This window comes from Eleutherodactylus coqui, chromosome 9, assembly GCF_035609145.1.
Source record: "Eleutherodactylus coqui strain aEleCoq1 chromosome 9, aEleCoq1.hap1, whole genome shotgun sequence".
NCBI classification, from domain to species: domain Eukaryota; kingdom Metazoa; phylum Chordata; class Amphibia; order Anura; family Eleutherodactylidae; genus Eleutherodactylus; species Eleutherodactylus coqui.
The window spans coordinates 63,460,607-63,488,436 of NC_089845.1; the positions used below are offsets into that span (position 1 = coordinate 63,460,607).

The window sequence follows — 27,830 nt, forward strand, 5'->3', positions numbered from 1 at the left end:
TGCACAATTATTCTGTGTGTGTAACAGGCACTTACAGAGCAGAATCTGTACAGTGTATAGAATACAGCAAACACAGCATGGCAGCAGGCTCCTCCCACCACTTCTGAGAGGATTGAGAGCCAGATGTGCACACTGCAGAGGGGAAAAAACTGGATACAAGTCATATATTGGCCGGAAATAGTGTTATTCCTCATGTACAGACACAGCAGCTTATTCCGAAAAGGAATCTAAAAAGTTATCTATTCTTTAATTAATTTCTTTAAGTGTAAAAATTATTTAAGCGATCAGTTAAGATTTCTAACAAACTATATAATATATAAAATAATCAACATCACATATCAAAAAAACACAAATAGAAAAGTTGAATGAACGCATCAAGTTTATTAATATTATAGAAGTAGGAGATGTCACAGACATTTAAAAATAGTATCTATTAAGTAACTAAGACGGAAATGGACCAGCCACGTTCCAAACAGGTAGGTAAAGCAATTTTTACCATATAATACAAAAGAAAAGGCTGCAACGCTTTCTACCAGTAGAAGTTGTACCTATAGAAACTGTGCATATGTGTGTGCATAATATTATATATACACACATGCAAATGTATAGATACACAAACTGAAAAAACATATTTACACATATACATATGTACAATAACTCACATACATATATATATATTTAGTGGGCAACTTAAAGAGACTGTCACCATCTTCTCTGCATCCCTCATTGAGTCACACTAATTACAGTGATATATCTGCTGTGTTGATCTGTGCAGTAGTTTTGGAGAAACTTGCATTTTATTAGTAGCAGCCAGACACAGGACTGCATATTAATGAGCAGATAGCCACACCCACCCCGCTCTCCAGCCAATGATTGGCAGCTCTCATTTTATGCACAGTAATAGGCAGACAGCTGTCAATCATTGGCTGGAGGCCCGGGTGGGTGTAGCTAGCCTGCAGCCCATGAATATCCAGGACTACTTTAAGTAGTCCTCTGTGCATGTGCTGCTACTGATAAAAGACAAGTTTCTCCCAAACTACTGCACAGGTACACACAGCAGTCATATCAGTGTAATCAGTGGGCCTGTCACTATGCTATGCTGCTTTCAGAGAGGGGTTCAAAAACATGGTGCCAGAGTCTCTTTAAGTACAATAGCCTTTACTACACAAAGTGAAATAACGACATCCCTGTACAGTATGTATTGCGTAATATTTCTTTATAGATTTCAATGACTCTTGAAACCCAATTATAAGACAACAGGTGGGGGATAGTTATCAAGATTAGAGCAAATATACCCTGAAGGGATTGCCAATAGCAGCCTATAAGGTTGCTGTTTTCATTTTCCAAACAGCCTTAAAAACGGAAGCTTGAATCGGATTAGTCTTCATGGGCAAATTCACCACTTGTCCATTGCAGTAGTTTTGATAAATTTCCCCCTCCATGTTTCCAGACGTACCTGAGAACTGTAGAAAATTCTGTACATACAATGAAAGCTCTGGTCATCAACTCAAATATATAGCACCGGAGTGACAAAAGAAAAACGTTGGAGTGGAATGACATCAGTCTTCTTTGTAATATTTACATACCATATAGTCATACTACTACTTTAGTCAGTGGGAGATCATCTGAAAACATTTGCTATGCCGCATTGCCAATCTGCAGAGGATTCCTGGACAACTTCTTCCAAATCAAGCGTTTGAGTGATGTCTTCCCCGCCGTCATCATCTTCCGGGTGCATAGAAACCTCCTCTATAAGGTCTGTAACATAGTAGGACAGTAGACAAGGAGGAGAAATTAATCAATCAGCCATAATGGACAGATAGATAAGTAATGGGCATCTTGAAGTAAATGTATCATCAGAAAATGACCTAATATATCAATCAAGTGTTCATTTTAAACATTTTTAAAGAGTTTGGGGATTTTTTTTACACTTTTGATGTCATGATAAAATAAATCCTAAAATCTAGCAATTTCCATTCTGACTACTGAGTCTTATAATAGGTTGCTACTTTATAATAGGCTGTCATCTCATTATCATCACAGGCAGGATTACAATGAAAGTCAATACTTATATGTAGAGAACATAGAATCCACCATGGACAATAGGTGATGGTCACAGCTCACCTCTTACCCCTCCCTGCACAATGAGCTCTGTACATGTCACACAGCATGCATACTACACTCCCCCATAGAACTCAATGAGTCATTCCCTGTCTTTTGTTTCCTATGGTCCAAGCAGTTGCTGTAAAGCATAGCTCAGGCAATATGCAGCCCCCATAATTGAGTACAGAAAGTAAAAATTGATATAAAAATGCGGGATCCCACACCAGAATCCGACCCTATGCCCACCCGGTGACCCTGCATACCTGTATTCTTTCTTCTGTACTGCGAATGGCCCAGCTGGCGGACATTTGCAGTACAGACTTTCCCGTGCCATCGCTAGGCGATAACATGGGTCCCATGATCTTTATGCAATGTTAATTGCGGAAGGGACGCTGGTCGGACAGCTTCCATTGACTTCAATGGAAGCCGATGGAGCGGACACTGCACAAAAATAGAGCATGCTGCAATGGATTTCCCCTAATGTGCAGGAAAAAGAGCTTTTCCATCGCATGTTATGAATGGTATTTTCAGCGGAACCTGGGGGCAGGTGCCCACTCTGAATTCCGCAATAAAAATATGCCCATGTGCAGGCGGCCCCAGTGTCAGACTATGTAGGGATACACGATAATGCCGGCGGTATAGTAATATGCAGTTGCAACTTTAGTCATACATTTAGAGGAATGGCACAATGCACAGTTTTTTTACCCGTTTAGGACCAGGCATTGTAAATTTACAGCGCCTAGTCCCGGGCTTAAAGCCCAGCCGTATGTAAAATTACGGCGGGAATTTAAGCCTCCTCAATCTGTAGCAGGATGGGTTGTCAGCTGATAACCTGGAGGAGAAGGCAAGAGGGGGTTTTAACCCTTTCTGTCTTCTCCTTTCCTGAGTACACAGTGCTCAATGAGTGCTGTGTACTGAAAAGTGAAAGCGGAAATGTATCTTACACTACGGGAGCTGGGGGGGGGGGGGGTGTCACGTGACTGCCGGGATTCCCTGCTGCAGCAGAGCTACGGGGTGCCAGAAGACCCTGATCAGCTTTGCCAGTGACTAATGTCACTACAGGGATTGCTTTTCCCTGTAACTGGGGCTCCTATGGATGCCCCAGCAACAGTGGACAAATGTCAAATAAAAAGAACAAAAAACACGTGAATGTGCCCCAAGAGGTCTTATATGACATCACGGTGGACATAGATGGTAAAAAACATAATTACATACATCAGTAAATAAAAATTACAGAATACAACAATAAATACATAAGAAAGAAAAACACCCAAAGCCGCAGCCAACCAAAACCGACGCCGTATGCGCCCTGTAAAGCAAAACCATACATATTATATATCAAAACGTTCGAAACAAAATGAAGAACCCGTTCCCATACTTTATTTTAGGGTAAGCATACTAAATTAAAAAAAATAACTATAAATGGTAAAAAATAAATTTTTTTTATTTAGCTTTTCACCACCTATAAAACAAACAAAAAAAGTCGAAAAAAAAGATATAAAAAAAATAGCTCTATATGTCACGGGGAAAAAAAAAAGCACCAAAAATAATTTTGGTAGCTGAAGGACAAAAAAAATAGGGAAGTAAAATCACCACATGGATAAAATCCCTTAAAAAGTGTCTGGTCCTTAACCCTTTCCAATCCATTTATTTTTTCTCACCCATTCTCCGCAGCTCCAAATAAATTGGAGCTGGGAGAATGGGTGAGAAAAAATACATTTTCCCTGCACCCTCCTGATCTGACAGAGTTCAGGAGGGTGCAGGGAGGGACCTGCTTACCTGACCGGCGTCTTCCGCATTCTCCTTCTGCCTCCCGGCTCGGCGATCATGTGACCGCTGGGGTCAGGTGACACCTGGCGGTCACATGATCGCCGGGTCGGGAGACAGAAGGAAAATGCACAAGACGCTGGTCAGGTAAGCAGGTCCTTGCACGGTGCAGGCTCCCGGCTCGGCGTTCATGTGACCGCCGGGGGTCAGGTAACACCGGCGGTCACATGATCGCCGGCCGGAATCTATGCATTGCATAGCGCTAATTGAGCGCTATGTAATGTATAAAGAAGTGGGCAGAAAGGGTTAAAAACCCTTTCTGCCTTCTCCTCGGGGGTCCTCGATGACGACCAGTAAAGGAGTGCATCTGCACCCGATGTGCCTGACGATCGGGTGAAGATCCACTCCTGCACTGCAGTGTCGGGCCTGCCCCGACATCGGAGCTGTGGAGGAAAATGATGATGTCGGGGCAGGCCCGACATTGGACTGGAAAGGGTTAAAGTACAAAACAGCCTGGTCCTTAAGGTGTTAAGAAGAGTTGCTCCAGAATTGCTATTTCATGGAGAATACACTACTTACGAGAAGAGCCATGTCAGGGGAGGTAGCAGGTCCTTCTTAACAAGTTACTACATTAATAAGTCCCCCCAATAATGTGCACGTACCGGGGTAGGCGTGGGTCCGCTTCATATGAAGCTTCATGTTGCATTTCTGGGAGAATGTCATTGAGCAGTAATCACATTTGTAGGGCTTTTCTCCAGTGTGCTTCTTCATATGCACCTGCAGCGCACTCTTCTGGTTGAACGCTTTCTCACATAATGTGCACTGGAAAGGACGCTCCCCTGCAAGCACATACAATCACCCAGATGAAATATCAGCTCCACTTTCTTTTTCCTTTTTTTAAACAGTGAACTGCTAAGCTAAGACGCATTCACTTCCCACCATATTATCATATACCCTCCGATATCATTTAACATGCAATCGCCTAGCATGAAACAAACAAGGACTTTAAGGCTTTCGAAAATCATTTCAGTTAAAATTTACATAAAAAGTTTAGTGGCTTAGAAAATACATGACTTCTGTAGAGTCAGAGCTCAGCTTTTTTGTCATTCTAACCCAAAAGTGAAAATAAAAATTGGTGCATGACTGGTCATATAAAAAAGCTATTGGATCTATCGTAACCCAGCATGGCCATGAGAACAGTAAGTTTCAAAGAAAATGGTGTATGGAGACCAAGAAAAAACACACATTCTATCATCGGAAATCAATCTGCCACAAAAAAAATAATAAGCAAAAATCATTTTAATAACCTAAAATATGAAATAGTTATAGCAGTATGACCAGCACATGCATAACAGGTCTAAAGCCGCAGTGGTCATTAAAGTTTTTTTTTTCTTCGAAAGTCAAAGAAAAATAAATATAGGCAGGGATAATTTACAAATTGAAAACTATGGCCTGTGATTGGCTGAGTGGTGAAGTGAACAATGAAAGGCACCTGACCACCTCATCTTCCTCTGAGATCAGAGCAGCATAGACCGGGGCTCCTGTCCTGGGTCAGGGGGCCACACAGAGGTACACATGCATGTCCTCTGCTGCCCCATACTTCAGTACAAGCTACGGGTGGATTGCAGCTAAAACAAGGGACGGATGCGGAACTAAGTTCCGCCCTGCCCCCTCCCATTGCAAACAATGGTGAGGGGCGGAGAGGGGGCGGGAGCTTAGTGCACTAGCCCCTGTCTCACCTCCTCCCCCCTGCAGAGAGGGGCAGCGTATATCGGCCGGGCGTGAAAACCTGACCGATATACGCCCATCTGAATACGCCCTAAAGTAAATCTAAATAAAAGTGCCATCCTCTGTCATTATCTGGTGTGATGTGTTCGACAGATCTGCTTCTTTTCTCCATCGTATGTTCACATTTGTGTTTGGGTTTCAGTTTTCCTGTTCGGTCTTGGTAACGGGAAAACGGAACCCAACCAGGAACAGGTCCATCCTATGATGAAACCGAATGATGCTGGACACAATGGGGCTTGTCAGGCTGCCACCCAGAAATTTCACAAATAAAATAGCGTAGCATGATGCGCTTTTTCAGCTAGGACTGTGTGCTGGATCTGTGTCATAGGCTCAGAACGGAGCCTCCAACCCAAATGTGAACACCCCCATCATAATCAATTGGTCAGTTTTTTCTCAGCCATCAATTTTTGGTTTTTTTCCCTTTTTGCCATAAACAATTTTGTAGCACCTTACACTATTTTAACCATAAAAAAACAAAAACAAGTATGAATAGAGCGTCTAAAAAGCCCTATACAGATACAAACCCTTTTATTTTAAGCTATTCCATAATAATAGTCGCATGGGTATTTTTCACTGAGCTTTTCAGAATGATTATTTTGCCTGGAATAAACCTTTGAAGCAACAAGCTTTCAGACTAAAGTATTTCTTATTAATTGAAATCGAGGTCAGCGTCCAATTAATCTGGGAGACATAAGTGATTACAGACAAGCTTTCTGAAGATGTGTCAAAGAAGCTTAAAGCCTGTTTGGCTGTCTGATGTTCTCGGTTATCAGTATGACAATCAGTGAACATTTTTCGTACAGCTTCTTGTAATGTATTGATAGCAGGACTCAATTTCTAACACCTTTTATACAATAACAAACAGCCGCTGTTGATTTTCTCCTTAGTAAATATTTTCGTTTACGGTTCATTTATGGTTCTCCACATGCAAAAAGGTTTGACGGTGAAGTTTGAAATCCACCAAAGTCAATGACCATTTTCTGATCGTGAGCAGTAAACAGTAAAATAGCATCATTCTCCTGTGGCTGGTACAATGGCAGCTCCTCGGGATTTTTGATCAGCTTGCCTTCTCTATACTAGAGAAGACTATGAACTGGTGAGTCAAAAACTCACTATGAATGGAGTGACTAAAATTAAACAATCACTTTCCCATCTCGCTTCTCTTGAGGGTACACCTTTCTGGAAATGACATGGCGCTACTACCCTGCCGCATCTCTACCACATTTGACCCCTGAACAGCTCCATAGAATGGGTTAAACTCCATTTCTGCTATGCCCTCTATGTTATTGGTTTTCAGTACATCATTTCGGGGCACTCCTCTTTAAATCTATTCCAGGGATCTCACTGCCTTTCGAGCCTTTAGTTTGTCTATTTGGAATATTGCATAATGGTCAGTGGCAGCACTACCATCGGATCTTTATTAAAGGAACACTCATTTCTGTTAGCAAAGCTATTGCTATGTGATGGATTAACCCTCAACCTGCAACGTCATTTTAGAAATCTATGCTAGACCAGGCCATTTCTTTTGAAGGAATTGAATATGAAAATCAAAAGTGAGTTGCAAACTTTTTTTATATATGGGGTGTCTGATATTAATCACCTTTGACACTGCACTCTTTAGATACCCTCTCCCGAATGGGTGTGTGACACTTGATCTAGACTCCTTGATGAATGTTAAGGCCCATTTAGACCCAACAATTCTAGCTCAAAAATCGCTCAAAGCTGTCTTTTCAGCAATAATCGTTGGGTCTAACTGCGCGGACATCGTACAGTTTTCATTAAAGAGTCGTTTATCGTTCAATTTCAGCAAGCTGAAAGACAACGATGTGTCTTATCAAGACCGTATGCCGAGTTCTCAGTGGGATACCGATGATACTATTGTTTTAGCTGGCATCTCACTCGGAGAACACAGCAGCAGTAGGCAGAAGACAGCGCTCCAGCTGTTTTCTGCATACCCCGCTCAGAGCACTCAGCTGTATACCAGCTGAGTGCTCCGAGAAGATAACAGCTGTATACAGAAGACAAGCGGCTCCGCTTGTCTTCTGTATACCCCACTCGGAGTGCTCAGCTGTATACCAGCTGTGCACTCCGTGAACACAGTAGGGGTATGCAGAAGACAGCGCTGCAGCTGTGTTCTGTATACCCCGCTTGAGTGCTCTGCTGAATACCAGCTGAGCGCTCTGCTGAATACCAGCTGAGCGCTCTGAGAAGACAACAGCTGTATGCAGAAGATAGTGGTCCCGCTTATCTTCTGCATACAGCGTGAGCCTTCATTTACACACTTATGCAAAGTGAACGCTCAAAACTGTCACTCAAACTGCTGTTTGAGCAATTATCTTGCCGTGTAAATACACACAACGATTAACCGCTCAAAAGAGGTCTTTTGAGCGATAATCGTTGTGTCTAAATGGGCCTTCACTTTTGCATAACAATCTGATGCTATCCATTTGAGACATTTTGTTATCACACCACTGTGTATGTACAGGGGCCTCTTCTATTCCCTATGTCTGTACATTGCAATGGATATGTTGGAGCATTGGATATATGTTTCTAAGCCTTTCCTTTTTTGCTCACTAAAATGAATAAAAAAAAGCAATTGTCACTACTACAAATACATTCTAGAATTAAACAAGGGGAATATTAGAAGCAACCCCAGAAAATACTATTTTGCTGAAAGAGTTGTAGAAGCTTAGAATTAACAGTAAGTGAATCCAAGCATGTCCGGGGTAAACACATAGACTCATCCTAAGCGATAAATAAAAAGGAAACAAAAATAATAGGGCAGATGAGATGGATTACATGGTTTTATTTTCTGCTGTCAATCTGCAATTTTCATAGAGATTTAACATAGCACTGCTCAATCCCCCCCCCCCCCCCCCCCGCCAATAGGTGCTCAATGACACTTGGTAGTTGAGAACATGTAGGTCTTAATTAAAAGTTGGCTCATGTTTAAAGGAAAATTCCACCTAAAAATGCACACACAGTCATGTCGATGCTCTCTCAAACTCCCCAAAGAAAAGGGCTGAAGCGCTATTTTGAAGATTTCCACCACGGACGGATTCCTTTGTATTAGGAATTGTTGGATTCAAGCTCACCAGAGTCACTAAAGTTATATTGTTGCTTGCCTGCCATTTAAGGAACATTGAAAACTAACAAACCTTTAGATAGTTTGTAAGGAATAGAAAATGATAAATCTTTAAGAAGCGACAAAGCGCAAAATATTTAAGGTCACATGCAAAAGCCAGTTCAGGCAACAAAAGTAGCAATATTAGACAAAAAGTATCAGTAATGAGACCCCCTAGGAATTGAGCAAGTCCTAGCAGTCCTTGCAGTTGCGCCACGTCAGCTCTTACGTTGTACTTAATGCTGTGGATGCATCTAGTTTCTTGTAACCATGGAGCAGTAGACTACGCAGGTTCATCCCAGTGTACATTGGGAATATTACATAGCATTAAGCTTTAGTATAGACATATAAAGTCCACCGCTGTCAATAAACGTACAAAGCTCTTGACACAGAGAATGACGAAAATGACCTTTTCAGAAAAGCTTATTTTTCCTCTCGCATCTACAGTCAATACTTAGACCCCCAAGAAGAAATCTAACGAATTGGAACACTTTTGACATTTGTAGGAGATATACTTAATTGAAACCCTGATGATCTGGTTAGGGCTTCCAGGAGCAAAATTGCAACTTTCTAAGTCTTTATAATAAAAATATGCCGTTTTTTCCAAAGTCATTTTAGTATTACAGGCCTGTATGTTAATTGGCTTTTACAACTACTCTGCTATTGTCTTAAAGTACATACTCATTATCTTGTAACATGGTACTTTTCTCCTTTGCCTTCTCGGTTTCAAGCCTATTTAAAGTTATTGCCTGTATGTTTAAATATATATGCATGCACAAAGTAAAATGGGCATAATGAGCTGGAAAATCGAAGCAATTATGGGAGAATACATTGAATTTTACAACATGCATCGTGAATAAATTCTCCTTCTGAGAACACTACAAACATTTTTTTTTCTACTTAATGACATTTATTAAGAAGATGAAAGCTCAGGGGAACTGCTAGAATATGAAGCTGTCACATTTATCCCGACAAAGAAATGATAAAGCTTTTTAGAGGTTCTTCAAGAACAGTAGAATGCAACTAAATAACACAATCATTTTGGAGCGTTCTCCTTTAATATCGAGTGAGAGCAAATTTCTCCTAATTGCACTAAAAATGAACACTGGGGTTATTTCTGCATCATTTGTGAGTCAGAAGAGCCATCAAAGTACTAATGTTCCGCAAAGTTTGAGAACACTACATTAAAAAGAACAAGAAAAAAAACAGACCTGGAGTTTACAAACCATAGGAAAGAGCAGCACATGGAGCACATGTGGATAAAACACAGGCTGACGGGCTCTATTAATTGGGCTTATTAACCAGTTCATCCTCTGAGGTACAGGTTAGGCATGAAGCCGGCTCGGGAGCTGCGTACCTGGCAGGCTGCACTTTCGCTACGCTATTCTAGCCGGCCAAGATGCTAGAATTGAAGGGAAACTTGCTAAAACCGAGACCTAAACTTGCAGCTTTGGTCTCCGTTCTACCCTCTGGACACTATTTTTGGCCATCCAGGATGCAGTGTGAATAAAGCATTACATGCGCAGTCAATGCTGACTGCAGCATGTAAGCCATCAGCCAATGAGGGGGCGAGTGTTTCTTTCAGATTCCCCATTAGAGCCCCTGCGATCTAAGTACAGGATGCCAATGGTTGTCTTGGCAGCCCTGGGCCAAGTGAGGGCTGCTATGTATTTAAGCCCTGTCTGTGGCAAGGCTTAAAAGGCTAATCTCAAAACTACAATGTACTGCAAAACTTAAAGGGGTTGTGCCAGAATTAACTATTAATACCTCTCTGTAGGAAGGGTGATAAAAATTTGATCAATGGGGTTTCACCAATGACACCTCTTCCGATCCCGGGAACCTGTGTTCTTCACTATGGGGTCACTTCTCCCATGTGAGATGATATTAGATTGAATGGATTTCTGGGTCTCAGAATGACATTTTATTTTTTCATATAAAAAAAGTGTTTTTAAAATTTTTTTCAAGTAGTAAAACATTAAAAAATCTCTAGACATGCTATTGTCATAATCATACTGATCTGATCAAGTTTCTTTTCGGTACATTAGATGGTACATTAAATTGTACCTTTAAAAAACAACTTGTCCAGTAAGAAACAAGCCATCATATGTCTATGTCAACAAAAGAAAAGTTGTGGCTCTTCACAAAAACGAAAACCTGAAAATTGGCTATTAGCTAAAGAGCTAAAGTGAGCAGAAACATTTACTAGTAATGACTGTAGTCTTGGAGCTGAAGAATTTATTAGGACGTTCTGTTGCCTTAGGGGCTGATCACAGAAGAGCCTTGTGTTGACAAGCTTCTGCCCACATGTTAAAAGCCCTGTAAATCATCACAAAACATTTTCGAGTAAAAGCTATTTTGCTACTTTCTACGACATTTATGAAGTGTTATTTCCTATGATTTATAAAGAACTCACAAATTCTACAGCATTGTACACAAATTCCAAACTAAACTATCCCAAACTTGCTTGCCACGTTCTCTAAATGGGCTGATTTCATAGGGAGATTGTTAATTTCCTCCCACATTCCCAAAATTTGTTGATAATTTACCAAGGAAAAAGCAAGCATTGGATGAACATACAAATGCCATTAAGATATTGCCCTGATAACATTTGAACCCAGGGACCAGTTCTAGAAGATCTTGAGACACTATACTGTCCAAGGCAAGGTTATCTCGAACATGTGTTTTTGTTTGTTTTTTTGCTGCATTGATAACACTTGCTCTTTTAAAGAGCTTGCCCCATTGCAAAAACACCTTTTAGGATGCAGTTCCTGGGGTGAACAGCTGATTACTCTGGGTTGAGCTCCCGGCAAACAACTGATTTTGCCTAGGGAAGCCATGACCAGCCAGGCATTTATGAGATGATGGCCATTCTAATGAGTGGCTGGCCTTGTAATACAGATGGCTAAAAGTCCGCCAGTGAGAGTCACTTACAGAACAGCTCTCTGTTCTGGTTTGTAGAGGAGGCTTCCGGGCAAGTGACCCTGCTGTATGATGTTTAAATGCCATGGGCATATGAATGGGTGTTCACTCCTTGGGAAAAGCTCTGACTCCTTAAAGGGGTTCTCCCGCGAAAGCAAGTGGGGTTATACACTTCTGTATGGCCATATTAATGCACTTTGTAATGTACATCGTGCATTAATTATGAGCCATACAGAAGTTATTAACTTACCTGTTCCGTTGCTAGCGTCCCCGTCTCCATGGTGCCGTCTAATTTCAGCGTCTAATCGCCCGATTAGACGCACTTGCGCAGTCCGGTCTTCTTTCTTCTGAATGGGACCACTCGTGCCGGAGAGCTGCTCCTCGTAGCTCCGCCCCGTCACGTGTGCCGATTCCAGCCAATCAGGAGGCTGGAATCGGCAATGGACCGCACAGAAGACCTGCGGTCCACCGAGGGTGAAGATCCCGGCGGCCATCTTAGCAAGGTAAGTACAAAGTCGCAGCAGCGCCGGGATTCGGGTAAGTACCGGACGTTTTTGTTTTTTTTTTACCCCTGCATCGGGTTTGTCTCGCGCCGAACGGGGGGGCTATTGAAAAAAAAAAAAAACGTTTCGGCGCGGGACAACCCCTTTAAGGGCTCGGTCAGACAAGCTGTTTTTCTGTGCTGCTAGCAGTGCACAGAATGCGCTTCTAGTAGGATAGGTTCCTATTGAAGTGCTCACACAAGAGCGTGTTAGGAATGCGAAACGGCGCACACCTGATAAAGATAGGACATGCTGCAGGTCACATGTAGCTCCGTGGTTCACACCAAATATAGCACCTGTCCTATCTTTGGTGCGAGCTGCTCAGAAGTTTCCATTGATGCCTATGGGAGCAAGAGTTTATAGAAACTTCTGCGCAGCAAAAGAAGATTCCCCGCTGCTTACAGCAGGACATTTAAAACCTGCTGCCTAGAAGCACATTTTAAATGTCCAACTGTAAATCCTGTTATCCCCATGGGGCCTGAGCAGACTTCCTGAGGATTCCCTTAATCCCTGCGGGGACTAACAGGAATTTACAGCGGTACATGTAAAATGTGCTTCTGGGCAGCAGGTTTTAAATGTCCTGAGGTAGACAGCGTGGTATTCCTTCTGCCCCATTGCTGGGCTTTCCCCAAAGGCGTGGCAGGAGGAGTAGAGCTAAATCGATCCACTTTATAATCTAGCTTCTCTATATTTGCTATTTGGAATCTGTGAGAAGATCTATAGTCCCGCCCACTCTCTGCACTATGGGGATATCCCTCGGGGGTCCCCAGATGAGGGAGAGAGCATGAAGCTATGGGGGATTTCCCTATAGCAGGGAGAGACGGAGCGGGGCTATGAGTTAATCCCATGCTCAGTCTCTCCCTGCTATGGGTTAATTCCAGATAGTTCTGCTCTCCCTCTCCCTGGTATGGGGAAATCCCAAAGTCCTGCAGGGCTTCTTCTCTCTCTCCTTCTGGAGCAGCAGCTGCTTTTTAAAGCGCAGCTGCTCCAGTGAATGGGTAATTTTCATGCGTGTAAAGCTCGGGAATTCTGCACATGAAACATCGCCCGTTCATGCAATTTTGACACGTGCGAGTGGTGATCTTTTTTTACATGCTTATTGGTGCGCAAATAAAACGCTCGTCTGACCAAGCCCCAAGGACATGGTTAGGGATGAGTGAGTATACTCGCTAAGGCACTACTCGCTCGAGTAATGTACCTTAGCCGAGTATCTCCCCGCTCGTCCTGAAAGATTCGGGTGCCGCCGCGGGGCGGGGAGCTGCGGGGGAGAGCGGGGAGGAACGGAGGGGAGATCTCTCTCTCCCTCTCTCCCCCCTGCTCCCCGCCGCAACTCACCTGTCAGCTGCGGCGGCCCCCGAATCTTTATGGACGAGCGGGGAGATACTCGGCTAAGGCACATTACTCGAGCGAGTAGTGCCTTAGCGAGTATACTCGCTCATCTCTAGACATGGTCTATTTTAAACATAAGGACGCAACGATTTTATTTGGATTTTCATTTTCACTTTTTAAAAGTCATAACTTTTTTATTGGTCCGTCGACATGGCTGTATTAGGGCTTCTTTTCTTAGTTTTTACTGGTACCACTTTGGGTACATATACAATATTGTAAAACTTCTATTAATTTTTTTTTGAGAGAAGGGAGAGAAAACATCAATTCTGCTATTGTTTTTTTTATAGCGTTAATCATTCAGCATAAATCACATGATACATTTTGTTATGCGGGTCAGTATGATTAAGAGGATACAAAAAAATTTTTTTTTCACTTTTCCACGATAAAAACCCTTTTTTTGGAATTACTATATAAAGTTACGTCATGTAACGTTAAGGGGTTAATGAAATTAACTTATTTTGATTAGGTAGTTAGGCTTTCAGAAAACATTGCTGGACACCTATTAGTGCCTTATGGCCAATTTACACGTAACAATTGTGCAAAATTCGCTCAAATGAAAATGCGCGATAATTGTTAGGTCTAAACGGTCCCCGCTCTGTATTTCACATGGAATGTGAAGTGCTGAAAGAGAAGTTAGCGAGAAGTGAGCGATTCCCAGCGATGATCTGCCTGCCTGGACATTCAGCGCGAGCAACTATTGCTGAGGTCACCAGCTTGCGCGCTTGTTTAGCTGACGGTCCCGTGGAAATGGGGCATTAGCAGAATAAATGATTAAAGGTTGCCATATACAGATAATCTAGCTATCCGATCTGGCTATTTAGCTTGAAGAATCCAGTTTCAGTCAGATAATAAGCTTAAACAACGCTTGATAAAAGGCTATTTAAGGTCATCTCAAAATATGCTTTCAACCATTCCCTGAAATGATCCTCTAAATGTCAAGAGAATGATTACCAGGCACAAACATAATTTTCCCATCACTATGTAGTGGTATACATCAGAGGTGACATCGCAAAGTGCCTTTAATTATGGGGCAATATAAATGCACGAAAAGGCCAAAAAACTCAATACAGACTCTTACATAACTTTACCAATAGGTTATGCCATAATAAAATGTTATACATACTATATGGTCGAAAGTATGAGGACATCTGACCATCACACCTATACAAGATTGATGGACAGCCTACTTGAAAAATAATGGACATGAATACGGAGGCTTCATAACGGCCTTCCCTCATCTAGAAAAGCTTACTACATGATTTTGTGTCTTTGAGAATTTATGACCATTCAACCGAAAGAGCATTTGTAAGGACAGGCGTTGATGTTGGATGAGAAGGTCTTGCTCACAAATCAGCATTCCAATTTATCCCAAAAGGTGCTTGATGGCTTTGAAGTCAGTGCTTTTTGCCCTCCATACCAAAACATGTAATATTAAACTTCTGTGTATGTTATAACATTAAAAAGGGTTGTGTCGTACTCTCCCACTCAATCGAACATCAGGTGGGGAGAGTCGCAACTGCCTACAGGACAGTCGAGTTGTTGAAGCAACTGCCCAACACTCAGCGAGTCTTGCCAGGTGCCAGACGGTTGCCTATGCAACCTGGCCACCAATGTGCAGTCCATTCTCTGTATTCCCCATCTCATATTGGGCAAGAGAGAACACCTACACAATCCCTTTAACATTATTTTTCACTGGAAACTCTGAAAGACCGCTCCCCAAATTATCCCTTCCTCCATAAAAGAAAATTTTGCAGTACGCATTAGGTATTCCAGTAGGCAGCATTCTCCGAGCATCTGTAAAACCCATATTCATCTTCCAGACATGTAATGTGATTCATCACTCCAGAGAACACATTTCTACTGAATCATAGACCACTGGTGGCACGCTTTAACACGCCTCCAGTTTGGCATTGGGCAAGTTGATCTTAGGCTTGTGTGCAGTTGCTCGACTATGAAAACCCATTTCATGAAGCTTCAATAGCACAGTTTTTATGGTATTGTCACTTCTAGAGGCAGTTTTAATACACAAGATAGGGGATTTTTACATGCTACCCACTTTAGCACTCGACATCTCCACTAGCTGGTTAGACCTAAAGGCTTCTACTTCATAATAGCACTTACAGTTTATATGTACTCATCTAGAACAGTGTTCCCCAACTCCAGTCCTCGGGGACCACCAACAGGTCATGTTTTCAGGATTTCCTCAGTATTTCACAGGTGATGTAATTATTGTCAGTGCCTCACACATTGCCACAGGTGTTCTTACCATAGAATATCCTGAAAACGTGACCTGTTGGTGGTCCCTGAGGACTGGAGTTGGGGACCCCTGATCTAGAAGTTCAGACATTGTTGAGTTCAGTTTCACCAACTGACTTGAGACAAAAGTGGCATCTTATGACAGTGCCACGTTTAAAGTTACCGAGGTCTTCAGTATGACCCACACGACTACTAATGCTTGTCTATGGAGATTGTATGGCTGTGTGCTTCATCTTATGCACCTGTTTCAAATGGCTATGGTTGAAACACTTGAACTCAATATTTAGGAGCAGTGCCCATATAGTATATGGCTTCCTATTGAGTTTTAATAGAGTCTGACCGTGAGCTTTAAACCGTTCACATAAGATCTTTCTCTAAACCTTGTACCTGTATGAATGCGGCTGTGTCTTTCAAGCTGACTTGGTTTAGCAAACGCCTTATCACAAGTATCACACTTCAATAATTTTGGCATCTGAGAGCTTCGGGAGGGACCAGGCTGATGTGTTAGCATGTGCTCCTGTTGATACATCATACAAATATTAACATAACATAGGACAGGGAATACAGTGCTATCATTATTATGAATACGGTCATACAATGCTATTTTAGGGAAAACTGAGCATATACTTATATTGTACATAAAGAGCGACAAAGCCATCACTCTAAGGAAGTTCTCCAACATATTTAGCATGTTTAATTGGAACTGAGCTTCCACCCCTTAAGGTCACAGGCCTCTTTTCTTTCCCTTCATTTTAGTTTTTGCCATTCTTATTTATCCGTCCATGTAGATGTCTGTTGGCTTGTTCTTTGCGGGACAAGTTGTATTTTTCAATGGTGCTACATAATGACTACATAATGTGCTGAAAAACGTTTTAAAAATTCTACAGTGGAGTGAAATGGGGAAAAAAAACTAAATTCCGCCATGTTTGAAAGGGGGAAGGGGTCTTGTTTTTGCAACAAAAATGACATGCTAACTTTATCCTGTGCGTCAGTACGATTACTGCAATACTAAAATGTATATAGTTTGGTTTTTTTTTGCTATACTACTTTTAAAATATAAAATATATTTGGGGGAAAAAAACTATTTTCTGCCACCATATTCTGACAGGCATAACTTTTTAAAAAATTTTTTGTCGATATAGTTGTGCAACGGAACGTCCTGTAGTTTCTATTGGTACATGTTTTAGTACATAAGACTTTTTGATCGCCTTTTACTACGAAAGCGCAATTCTGGCGTTGTTTATTTATTTCCCCTCACAATGTTCACCGTGTGGGGTAAATAATGTGTTACTTTGATAGATCGGATTTTTATGAACCAAGCGATTCCAAATATATTTAGGGTTTTTTTTAATTTCGATTTTTTAAATTCTAGATAGCACAAAACAGGTTTTTTTTTAAACTTTTTTTTTTTTTTTTTTATAATTTAGAAAAGAAACTTTTTAAAAATGATTTTTGCTTTTCCTTTTTTTCTTTGACCCCATAGGGCACAGGAACTGGGACGGTTGATAGCTTCTGCAGTATGATGTAATACAATAGTATTACTTTATATTGCAATCTGAAAGGCGATCTATCAAGCCACGTCACAGGTATGGCTTCACAGGTAATCTGCAATGGCAGCCCTGGGGGCTTTGAGAAGAGTCCCACCAGCTGCCATGGCAACTGAACGGCACCCGGTGAGCTCCTTATGGGGGGTGCCATTTGGGACCTCCAAACTCTGATCACTGCATTTAAATGCCGCTGTCACAATTGATGGCGGTATTTAAATAATTAACAGCTGCGATCAGCGGCGGTGTTGATCAGAGCTGTTGTGGGCGGGTGTCAACTGTAACAGCCAGCACCCGCATTGTATGGAGCAGTATCTACCCAGAACCTCCTCCATACAAACCCTGTAACCTCCAGAATGTAAATTTGGAGCCAACTATTTTAAGGTAGCCCATTTTCTAAGATAATACACTTGGACATATAATAACATCTTCAGTTAATATCTACCTCAAATTTTCTTATTCATTTGATTCCCAAAGATACAGACTTACTTTTAAATGGGACGCCCTTTTGAAAGCTTTATTGCATACGTGGCAGACGTGAATCCGTTCTTTCCCATGAACTTCTTTGTTGTGTTCTGCTAGGATGGCAGCTGAAGGAAGGTAACGGTTGCATTCAAAACACTGATGTATCATTTCTTGCTTTTCTGTATCACTGTCCTTATCTATATGAGATTCATCTGTCACCTATGAAATAAAAGTTCTCAGTGACTAAGCTATAGAAGTGAAAAAAGTTCCTGTTTTATATAACTAAAAATGAAAATATTCAGTATAAAACAAGCTATCTTTGGGAGGGGGGGGGGGGGGGAATTGACTTCTTTGGTCCTGAAAGTGGTCCAACTGCAGAATCCTCATACATGGGTATACTGCTGAAACTTTTTTCCTCTACAGAGAAATGTTTATATTACTCCCCAGGGTGGGAAGGCGTAAAAAAAAAAAAAAATCTCATCACAAATATCAAAAGAAAGTCTAGAATTTATTTTGCCTGTTGAGCAAGAGTCTGTAATGGGGTAATGAGAAGTTCAGACCAATGGAAATTTGTTTCACTAGCTGGCTCAAGAATTGTAAATGGTTTCAATGTTTCTAGGTCATTAAATGTTCAATCTGCTATCAGGCGAGGACATACATATGCAGAAATGCAGATGAATGATAGTTAATAATGACTTTCCACATTTAAAAATCATTACTAAATGTACAAAAGTGAAAATATGTCATTCGTGCTTTGACTGCCAACATATGTTCCCATCTACAAACAACTTAAATGCTATGCTACATAACTCAGTGCTCCCATATGCTTTATATGTAGAAAGCTCACAGATTTCTGCATTTTTTAGGTTATTCTTAAATAATTTTATCCAGTTTTTTTTAATCTTTATGTATTTTTTTCTTAATAAGATAAAACCCCTTTCTTTGGAAATTGTAGATGCTTTTCATAGAAACTAGCATAATACCTGGTAATTGAGGTCAGTGGTATTGCCGGAGGGCTGTGCTGCATGGCTGACCAATATCACCTGCTGTGCGCCTGCTCCGCTCTGTCCGGATAAACTGTTATCAGACAAAATACCAGGGAACTGCTGGCTCTGTTGGAAAACAAACGCCAAGTGCATCAGTCTCCTTATTAATAGAAATAAAGCTGGAGAATATTAACTTTACGGGCGTACCTTAGGTGTTCATTTCACTGTAATAACGAGACTATTAATACATACCACTAGAACTGTATTTATATCACGCGCCTTCTTATGGGATATTACCACAATACAATAATACATATTCATGCCATCACATTTTAGAAATATCAACCAAAAGCAACAAACTAGTAACCATTTAAATTCTACTTAGACCCTATGGAGACCATGCCTGGGAACTAAAACTGCCATCTCTAATTTTGGTAAAAGCAATACGGATTCCAAAATAGCAACAAAAAAAAAAATCTAAATACTAATGGGGTATTTATTATTTAATTTCCAGGAGTTTCATCTAGAATTGCCTTAGTTAGTTAATATTTTTCTGTCCGAGTATTCTGTGTGTCCTCTTCTTCGGGTAGGTCATGTTGTCTAATCGTGACGATCTGAGAATTACTTGCATTTGTGCTATTTCAAGAAGTCCCATTTTCAGTTTACAGAATTCCCGTATTTTGAAACTGCATGGACTGTACTACACAGGCTCTTCACAGGGGACGGAGGGTGGGACAGAAACTCCTATCACGTGTCACATTGTGCTCCTGGGACCTGAAGTTCTATGGGTCTACAGGAGCAGACTTCCACAGGGTTGGAATGATTGAGCTAGCTGGGTGTGTATTGCTTCAGTTAGGCAATCACCACCGGTCTGCTGCACATAATTGTAAGCCCCTCTTGCCAGAGAAAGACGGCAACCCCTGCAGTGATTTTTCAGGGAAGGGCTTTAAATCTAAGCCCTTCCCTGGAAATCATACCTAGCATGTGTAAAAAATAAAAAAATATATATACTCACCTCTCCGACGCTGCCGGGGGGCTCAGCCGCATGTTCTGCCTGCACTGCTCTGAAGTTCTTTCATCAGGCGGGGATTGAAAATCCCCGCCTGCTGAAAAAGCGGTATCTGATTGGCTGAGAGCTCAGCCAATCACAGGTAGCGCTCAGCCATTCAATGAATGACACTGCAGGAGTTGTCAGCAGCCCATTGGATTCATTGCAGCATCGGCAGCCCTATTGAAAGCAATGGCAGAACGGTTTAATGGCATTTCAATTCATTGCAATGGGGAAAATGATTTGCCATACAAGTGTTTTGGGTTAAGAGGTCCATCACGGAACGAATTAAACTCTTAACCCAAGGCACCACTATACTAGGGAGTGACCGAATGTCATATGCAATGGCCCCTCAGACCATTACATTAGCAGTGGGGGCAGTGTGCTGCTCCACAGCAAGAGCAGGATTGAAATGCTCACCCCTAGATCTCCAGACATGAACATGACAGTTCTTGATGCCCAAACTAAACCATAACTCGTCACTGAAGACAACACGCTTCCACTCTGTAGCAATCCAGTTTTGTCATTGATGAGAACACTGCAAATAGAGGTGATGGTGGTTGGGTTTAAAGTCAGTACACACAATGGGTGCCGTGAGACAAAATGTGCTTCAGCTAAGTGCCTGGAAATGGTTCAGACAGGCACAGGGTTCTGTAATGAGGTTGCCACCTGTCTGGATGGCAGACACCAGATTAGTTTGTGCTGCTGGTGCTTGTCTGTCGATCAGACGATCCTCTCTACTAGTGTTCTGTTGAGAGTGTACTGAGCCCAATTGTGTTGTGTGCGTGCCCTCATGCATCCACTGTTCCCAACACCTCTTAAAAGTCTGGTCAGAACGGCTCAGGTGGCGGACAATTTGTCAATACAACCATCTAACTTCTTGCATTCCACTAACTTCTTGCATGCCCCCTCTCAAACTCTGTTAACTGGATGAAATCTCTTCAGTTGAGTAGTAGAGGCATGTCTGGTGGTGTACTAGACACAAGTAGCCTCTAGGAGCCTTTTTATAGGCCAAGGGTGGGACCACGTTTAGAGCCTTAGGTAGCAAGACCGTTCATCTAATTATACCACAACTGTAAGGCCTCAGGTCCATGGGGAAAATCAGGCCCGCTACGGATTCTCCATGCAGAATCCGTAGCGGGTCCCTCCTTTCCCGCGGACATAAGGCCTGAAAATAAGAATAAACTCACCTGTCCTTGACGCTGCGTGTCTCCCCTCCGTCACGGCCGGATCTTCTTTCTTTGGCCCGGCGGATGTGCTCGGCACGCTGGCAACGTGCCGCGCGCATGCTCCGGGCACATCCACCGGGCCGAAGGAAGAAGATCCGGCCGCAACGGAAGGGAGACCTGCAGCGTCCAGGACAGGTGAGTTTAATTATGGTACCGGTGTTCCGCGGATCCGGACGCCTTCCATAGGCTTCAATAGAAGCCTGCGGGAGCCGTCCCCGCGGGAGACCCGCACTAAAATGGAGCATGTTCATTTTTTTTCCCCGCACGCCGATCCTTGCCTGAAGGGAAAAATGACATCCGCGGGTATTTAACTACTTGCAGGTGTCCAATGCATCCCTATGGGGCGTGGATCCTTGTGCAGGAAAAACGCTGCGGATTTTAACCCCGCGGACATGAGGCCTAATCATTTCCATATCCACCTGAGATGTAACTTAATGCTGTGGTTTTGAAGCAAAGTGACAACTCCCTCTAGATGCTTGATTTTTTTTTTTTACAAAGATGTAGATGAAAAAAAGGATTAAAAAAATTAAACTTATGTTTGTGGGTTATTTCCACACATTGGGGGGTATATCAATACGGTTCTTCTAACTAGAGTGGCCCCTCCAGTTATAATATTTTCAACATGCTATCTACATTCCTTGACAATCATGATCTAAAACTACGTATGAGGTGCAAAGTCACAGGCAGTGCCAAGTTACAGCATACCACTGGCTGCAAGATCCAACCAATCAACGGGCATTTTCACTGGTAAAAACACATGTGGACCATTGCATCACATCAGGGATAAATAAAGCCAATCACTGGGCACTGCATTACTAAGATGCATGCACTAGTTGGCGCTCTAGTACTTCATCTTGCAGTGCTACATTTACTGTACCGCTACACACCTTTACTAAGTGTACTATAGTGTGCTTTACTTCTGTTATATATACTGTACTATCTACCCATGTCAAGAGAAGTTGCTTGTTTCTTGTAGTGAGAAGTTCCTTGTTTCTTACATAGAACCCCAAATAAGCTTCTGTCCTCACATAGAAAATGATTTACAGCTTCCAGCTGCTTCCTCTCTCATTTCCATCCCCAAGGACCTAATTTGTCTATTACTTCTCTTATTTTACATTGTACCTATTATTTTGAAACGACATTTCAAGGACTTTGAAACTAATTAGTTATTGTCTCAAGTTAGTTGTGGCCAAAAGTTTTGAAATTTAGATCTTCACAAAGTTTGTTGCTTCAGTACTTTTAGATCTGTTAGTCAGATGTTTCTATGGTATAATAAACTAGAATTATAAGCGCTTCATAAATTTTAAAAAACTTTTATTGACAAATGCATCAATTTTAGGCAAAGACTCAATATTAACAGTATTGACTTTTTTTTTTTCAAGACTTCTGCAGTTCACCCTGGCATGTCGGATGTCAGCTTCTGGGCCAAAACCTGACTGATGGTAACCCATCCTTGCCTAATCAGTGTTTGGAGATTATCCCAATTTGTGTTTTTGTTTGTCCAGCCACTTTTTGAGGATTGACCACAGGTTCTCAAAGGGATTGAGATTTGGGGAGTTGGCTACAGACCCAAATTTCAATGTATTGTTCATCGAGCCACTTAGTTATTACTTTTGCCTTGTGACATGGTGCTCCATAATGCTGGAAAAAGCATTGCTCATCACAAAATTGTTCCTGAATGATTTGGAAAAGTTGGTCTTGGAGGATGTCTAGATACCATTCTGTATTCATGGCAGTGATCTTAGGCAAAACGGTGAGTGAGCCCCCCACTCCCACAGATGAAAAGCAACCCCACACATGAATGCTCTCAGGATGCATAACACAGGACTAGTGGTAGTGCTCACTTTTTCTTCTCTGGACAACCAATCTTCCATATGTCCTAACCAGTCTGAAGTGGGCTTCATTGGGGAAATAACTTCACCCCAGTCCTCTGTAATCCAATCTCTGTACTTCCTGCAGAATGCCAGTCTGTCCTTGATATTTTTCTTGGAGAGAAAAGGCTTCTTCACTGCCCTTCTTGATACAAGGTGAGCTTCCAAAAGCAGTGGCCTCACTGTGCGAGCAGATGCACTGCCTTCTGTCTGCTGTTATCCCTGGACAAGCTCTGCGCTGGTGTTGAACCAAACCCATATATAAATCCTCTTTAGAAGATGGTTCTGACACTTGCTACACATCAATGAAATTATGTAAGTATGTCATTTTGTGTCAAAGCTGAAATTCAGTGCAAATGTGGTTTTAATCAAGTTAATTTTTATGGCAAGGAACAACTTTGCAATTTCTTGCAATTAGTGTGCTCACTCTTAGTAACAATCTAGAGTTAATGCAAATTGCCACTATAACAATTGAAACAGTAAACTTAGTGAAAGCAGAATTCCTGTCGGTCTCAAAACTTTTGGCCATGACTGCCCTATATTTTCATGCTACAATGGCTGTCCCAAAGCCTTCAGGGACCAATGTTAGTTTCAAAAATCCATTGCTGGCTTGTATGCTATATACTACACAACATAGTAAAGCTAAACACAGGCCAGCATTTTAAAACTATGCTTTATTTATGCAGCTGTTTGAAAAGCTAACAGTTGTAGAACTTTCAATACTTTGTCTCAGTTCCTCACCATTTTCAAGTAATCCTGTACAGAGTCCTGTAAGTAATTGCATCGCTGCCAGAAAACTGTATACTGATTTTATGGCAATAGTCAGTTAATGCACTGCAGACCGCTGGTTGTCATAAACAGCAGCTCTGCAGGCTTTTAGGAGAACACCCCAGCAGCTGGAGAGAGAGAGATAGTGATGATATGTAAAGGACTGGCTATTTCTACAATTCCTTAAAACATTGTTTAAGGGATTATCCAGCTTTAGAAAAAAACATTTTTTTTTTGTTTCTAGAAACTGTTCTATAAGAGAGCCTTCACACTGGCGAGAAAATCGCACAGATGGATTGGTAATGGCAATATCTTCCGTGAATCATGGTCAAATATTGCTCTCGCCAGTGTAGAGCTGGCCTAACTGTCCATGGGATGGGTCAGGTATGACAACTTAGTCCTGCAATACCAGACACAGATCATGGACAAGAATAGAGCCATTTATGAAAATAGAAAAAAACGTTAGTTTCTAACTCCTGATTAAGCCTTTTGCATTGGCTTCCATATTGAAGCTTCACATTGGAGCTGATATCTCCAATAATTGACAGAGTGGAGTACATTGAATGACCTAAGGGACATTTCTGGTACTTAACTACTGTTGGCCTACCCCCACAATAGGTCATAGAATGGTAGAGTTGGAAGGGACCTCCAGGGTCATCGGGTCCAACCCCCTGCTCAGTGCAGGATTTACTAAATCATCCCAGACAGATATTTGTCTTTGAACACTTCCATTGAAGGAGAACTCACCACCTCCCGTGGCAACCTGTTCCACTTACTGAGCACCCTCACTGTCAGAAAGTTTTTTCTAATATCTAATCTGTATCCCCTCCCTTTCAGTTTCATCCCATTGCTTCTAGTCTTGAGAATAGAGATAATCTAATGGAAGATAGTAGAGGTCCGATACCTGCCACCCCCACTGATCGACTGTTGTGAAGGAACTGTGGCGGTGGCGCCCTGGAACATTCACATTTCTGTCTGTTGTGTAGAGGCCTTGAATTGTACTGTAGCCCTTTCCCATTTTTTTCCCATCCTGCTGCTGTTCCCCGATGCTGTGAAGTGAAAAAGCTGTTCTGTGTTCACAGAGTGTCTGTTCCCTAACTGCATCCCATGCATTGTGAGGTTTTTAGTGCACTGGGTTGTAACATACATTATGTCACAGTATATTCAGTATGTCCCAACCTGATGCACCGTGACCCTCAGTGTATGGGATCTGGTGGGGAACAGGTGCACTGCGACAAGGAGAAGCTGTTTGGAACGCAGTACAGCTTCTTCACTTCACAGCACTGGGGAACAGTGACAGGAGCAACAAAGTATGTCAGGAGGGGACACTATGATGGCAATGTAAATGTACATTTATTATTATTATACTGAGCTTTGAAAGCTGCTGCGCCTGCACTACAGATAACAATGCAGGCACAGCTGGAGCTCCCTGTTCAACTATGCCTTTAGCTAGCTTAAATGGATTTCTCTGCACCACCTACCTGCATAGCTGAATAGGGGTTTTCCATGAAAAATGTACAGAATAGGCTGACAAAACATATTGCAAAAAATGCTTAGAATCACCTATTCTGTACATTTTTGAAAATAATTCAAAGTGCAGTTCCTCTAACTCATTTCAATAACTGACTTTGCCATAGCGTTCCGGTCTCTGTAGTTTTCAATACTCTTACATTTGAACATTAGCTGTTCTCCGCGTGCCGAGAATGCCATATAGCCGCTACATAATCAGGTTTACTGCCCCAGGTTTTCAGCCAAGCATTCCCTGCCAGTTTGATTGATTAGCTATACGAGGATAAAAGACGGGTGGATTTTTTTTATAGAGCATTACTTTGTGCTTCTGAGTCCAAAACCATTTATTAAGAATTAAATGTGAAGTAGAAGTACATTGCTCGTGGTTTATTCTCCATGTACCACTTGTCCTGATAAAAACCTAAATCTATAAAAATATAGCAGCAGAAGATCCATGTCATTCCGAGTCATCGTTAAACTCGTTATTTGCAGAGCGTACAGTCGTTGAGGCTAGTTGTTTACTTAAGCTGTGAGCACCAGGTGATGTTTGTCAAAGTCGGCCACCCAATAGCATTTTCTGAAACTTCAAATTGCATTTCCTACATACGCGACAAAATGACAACTTGATTAAGTGTCCTTACCCAGAAGCCTTTTTGAATTAGCCCTAATGTCTTCAGTAGCTCAGAGACTTGGTTTCCACTTAAGACGACTTACTAGAAATGAATCCTTGCAAGCTGTGCCAATTAACATCTCCTCTCGCCTGTTATGTTCAGAGACATATTGAGCAATTAATTTATGTTCAGTCAATGTTTTACTACAATATATCGCTCATTACTTTATTTTTACACCAATAATATCCAGATACAAAGCAGGCTTGGCGTGGTGCTGCGTGGAAGAAGAGACACGGCTTAGGGTATATTAATACGCTTCTTTTTATGAAACACGTATTTCTATTTTATGTTGTGCTTTTATAAAACATTGTGGGCTCTTTACAGTAGATGTTGAAGATGGAGCTAACTGAGGCGCCAATCACTTTATGCTGCTACTGCCACAAACGCGCACATGCTATGTACGTACATCTAATATAATGAAGCCTGCAGGCCTTTTCTTGCACCGCACTTTGACCCCTTTGCGTGACCTTTGGTGGTTGATTTTGGTGTCATTAAATTTGGGACATCTCACCACCAATGTAAAATCAGAGTTTGATACATTGGGTGACTGTCAGGCCAGGTCAAAGCTCCTATGTTAAGTCTAGAGGCGCTGTTGTGCCTCAACCAACAGCGCCGCTAGGGAGAGCCAGGAATCCTTCACACTGGTGAGGGTGATATCGGGCCGTGATTTACAGCCCAATATCGCCCTCACAATCCATGTGAAAACCCCTGGATGCAAGGCATTTTCACATGGAAACAGCCTTGCATTCCTGTAAGGGCTGAAAGAATTCCCAGCTGTCACAGCCGAGGTGATGTTTGTTCTTCATAGACTCCTGCATGCCTTGATGGATCTCAACCAAACTTGGTACACATGCTCTTCATGATCCAATTTAAAAAATACTGGAGGTGGGGGGGTTCAACTGTCTATTGCTTGTGGGGGGTTCAACTGCTCTGTTGCCATACGCCCTAACAGGACAGCTACCTTTAATTCACTTGCAGCCCTGAATCTGTGCTCACAATGATATTCAATGTATTCACAAAGTTCGCTGCTTACGGATTTTATATATAGAGCTATTGAAGTAGCTGCTTGTCGACAATATGTCTGTTTTATTTGCGCCATAAACCTGTCTGCGCACATCTCCATACACTACAACATTTAACCCTACGAAGTCTTGTAAATTACATTATTCTTGTGACGGTTACGTGTCATCCCACACAAACTGCTCGTATCTGATTCATTTTATACTACTTTGTTGTTAACCCAATTTATCCTTTCTCCCCTTTTCATTATATCCAAATCTCCATTGTCCTCTGTGAGACAGAATCAATTTTCCTCAGCTTATAATATTCTTACCATAAAGTGTAACAAGTCAATCAACTTCTTCAGTTCATTTTTTCGTGTTTGCTGTCCCCCTCTTACTAATGTGTTTATTCTTCCCATAAAATATAAGGAGTCGGAAACAGAGAATATCCATCTAATCATATATCTCATGTCCCTGTCTTTCTCTTATTAAGGGCTAATGCCCACGGCCAGATTTCTGCCGCATACAATCCGCGGCGGTGCCCCAGCAGCTATTAGGTTCTATTGAACCTAATAGCTCAATGTTCACGCTGCGAAATTCCGCAGTGTGAAATAAACCGTGGCATGTTCTAAATGCCGCAGGAATACGTGCGGTCGGCTTCCATTCTAGTCAATGGAAGCTGTCCATCACGCTATACTTCCGAAGTAGCACAGCAGAAGTTTGGCGTGGATACGTGGCCCTGCCCACTGCCAACATGTCATGCGCTGTACTGCACATGTGCGCCGGCCCTGCATGCGGGACGCTACAGCGGATCTGAAGTGGTAAGTATGGAGGTTTTGGGGGGGGGGGG

General features: G+C 42.0%; 1 protein-coding gene across 5 annotated transcripts in view; it reads right to left on the minus strand.

Annotated features, from left to right (window-relative positions):
- Nucleotides 1-361: 361 nt before the first annotated feature.
- ZNF236 (zinc finger protein 236) overlaps nucleotides 362-27,830 on the minus strand; it is a 150,865-nt gene continuing 123,396 nt past the window's right edge. For 2 of the 5 annotated variants that reach the window (XM_066579479.1, XM_066579477.1), the window contains exons 29-33: nucleotides 18,881-19,009; nucleotides 17,922-18,116; nucleotides 16,276-16,405; nucleotides 4,533-4,709; nucleotides 362-1,758 (exon numbers count right to left, since the gene is read on the minus strand). In XM_066579479.1, coding sequence (XP_066435576.1) covers nucleotides 1,622-1,758; nucleotides 4,533-4,709; nucleotides 16,276-16,405; nucleotides 17,922-18,116; nucleotides 18,881-19,009 — 768 coding nt within the window. In that variant the 3' untranslated portion in view covers nucleotides 362-1,621. Of the gene's footprint in view, nucleotides 1,759-4,532; nucleotides 4,710-16,275; nucleotides 16,406-17,921; nucleotides 18,117-18,880; nucleotides 19,010-27,830 lie in introns of those variants that run through there. The other 3 variants (XR_010786710.1, XR_010786712.1, XR_010786711.1) reach the window with 3 other exon arrangements.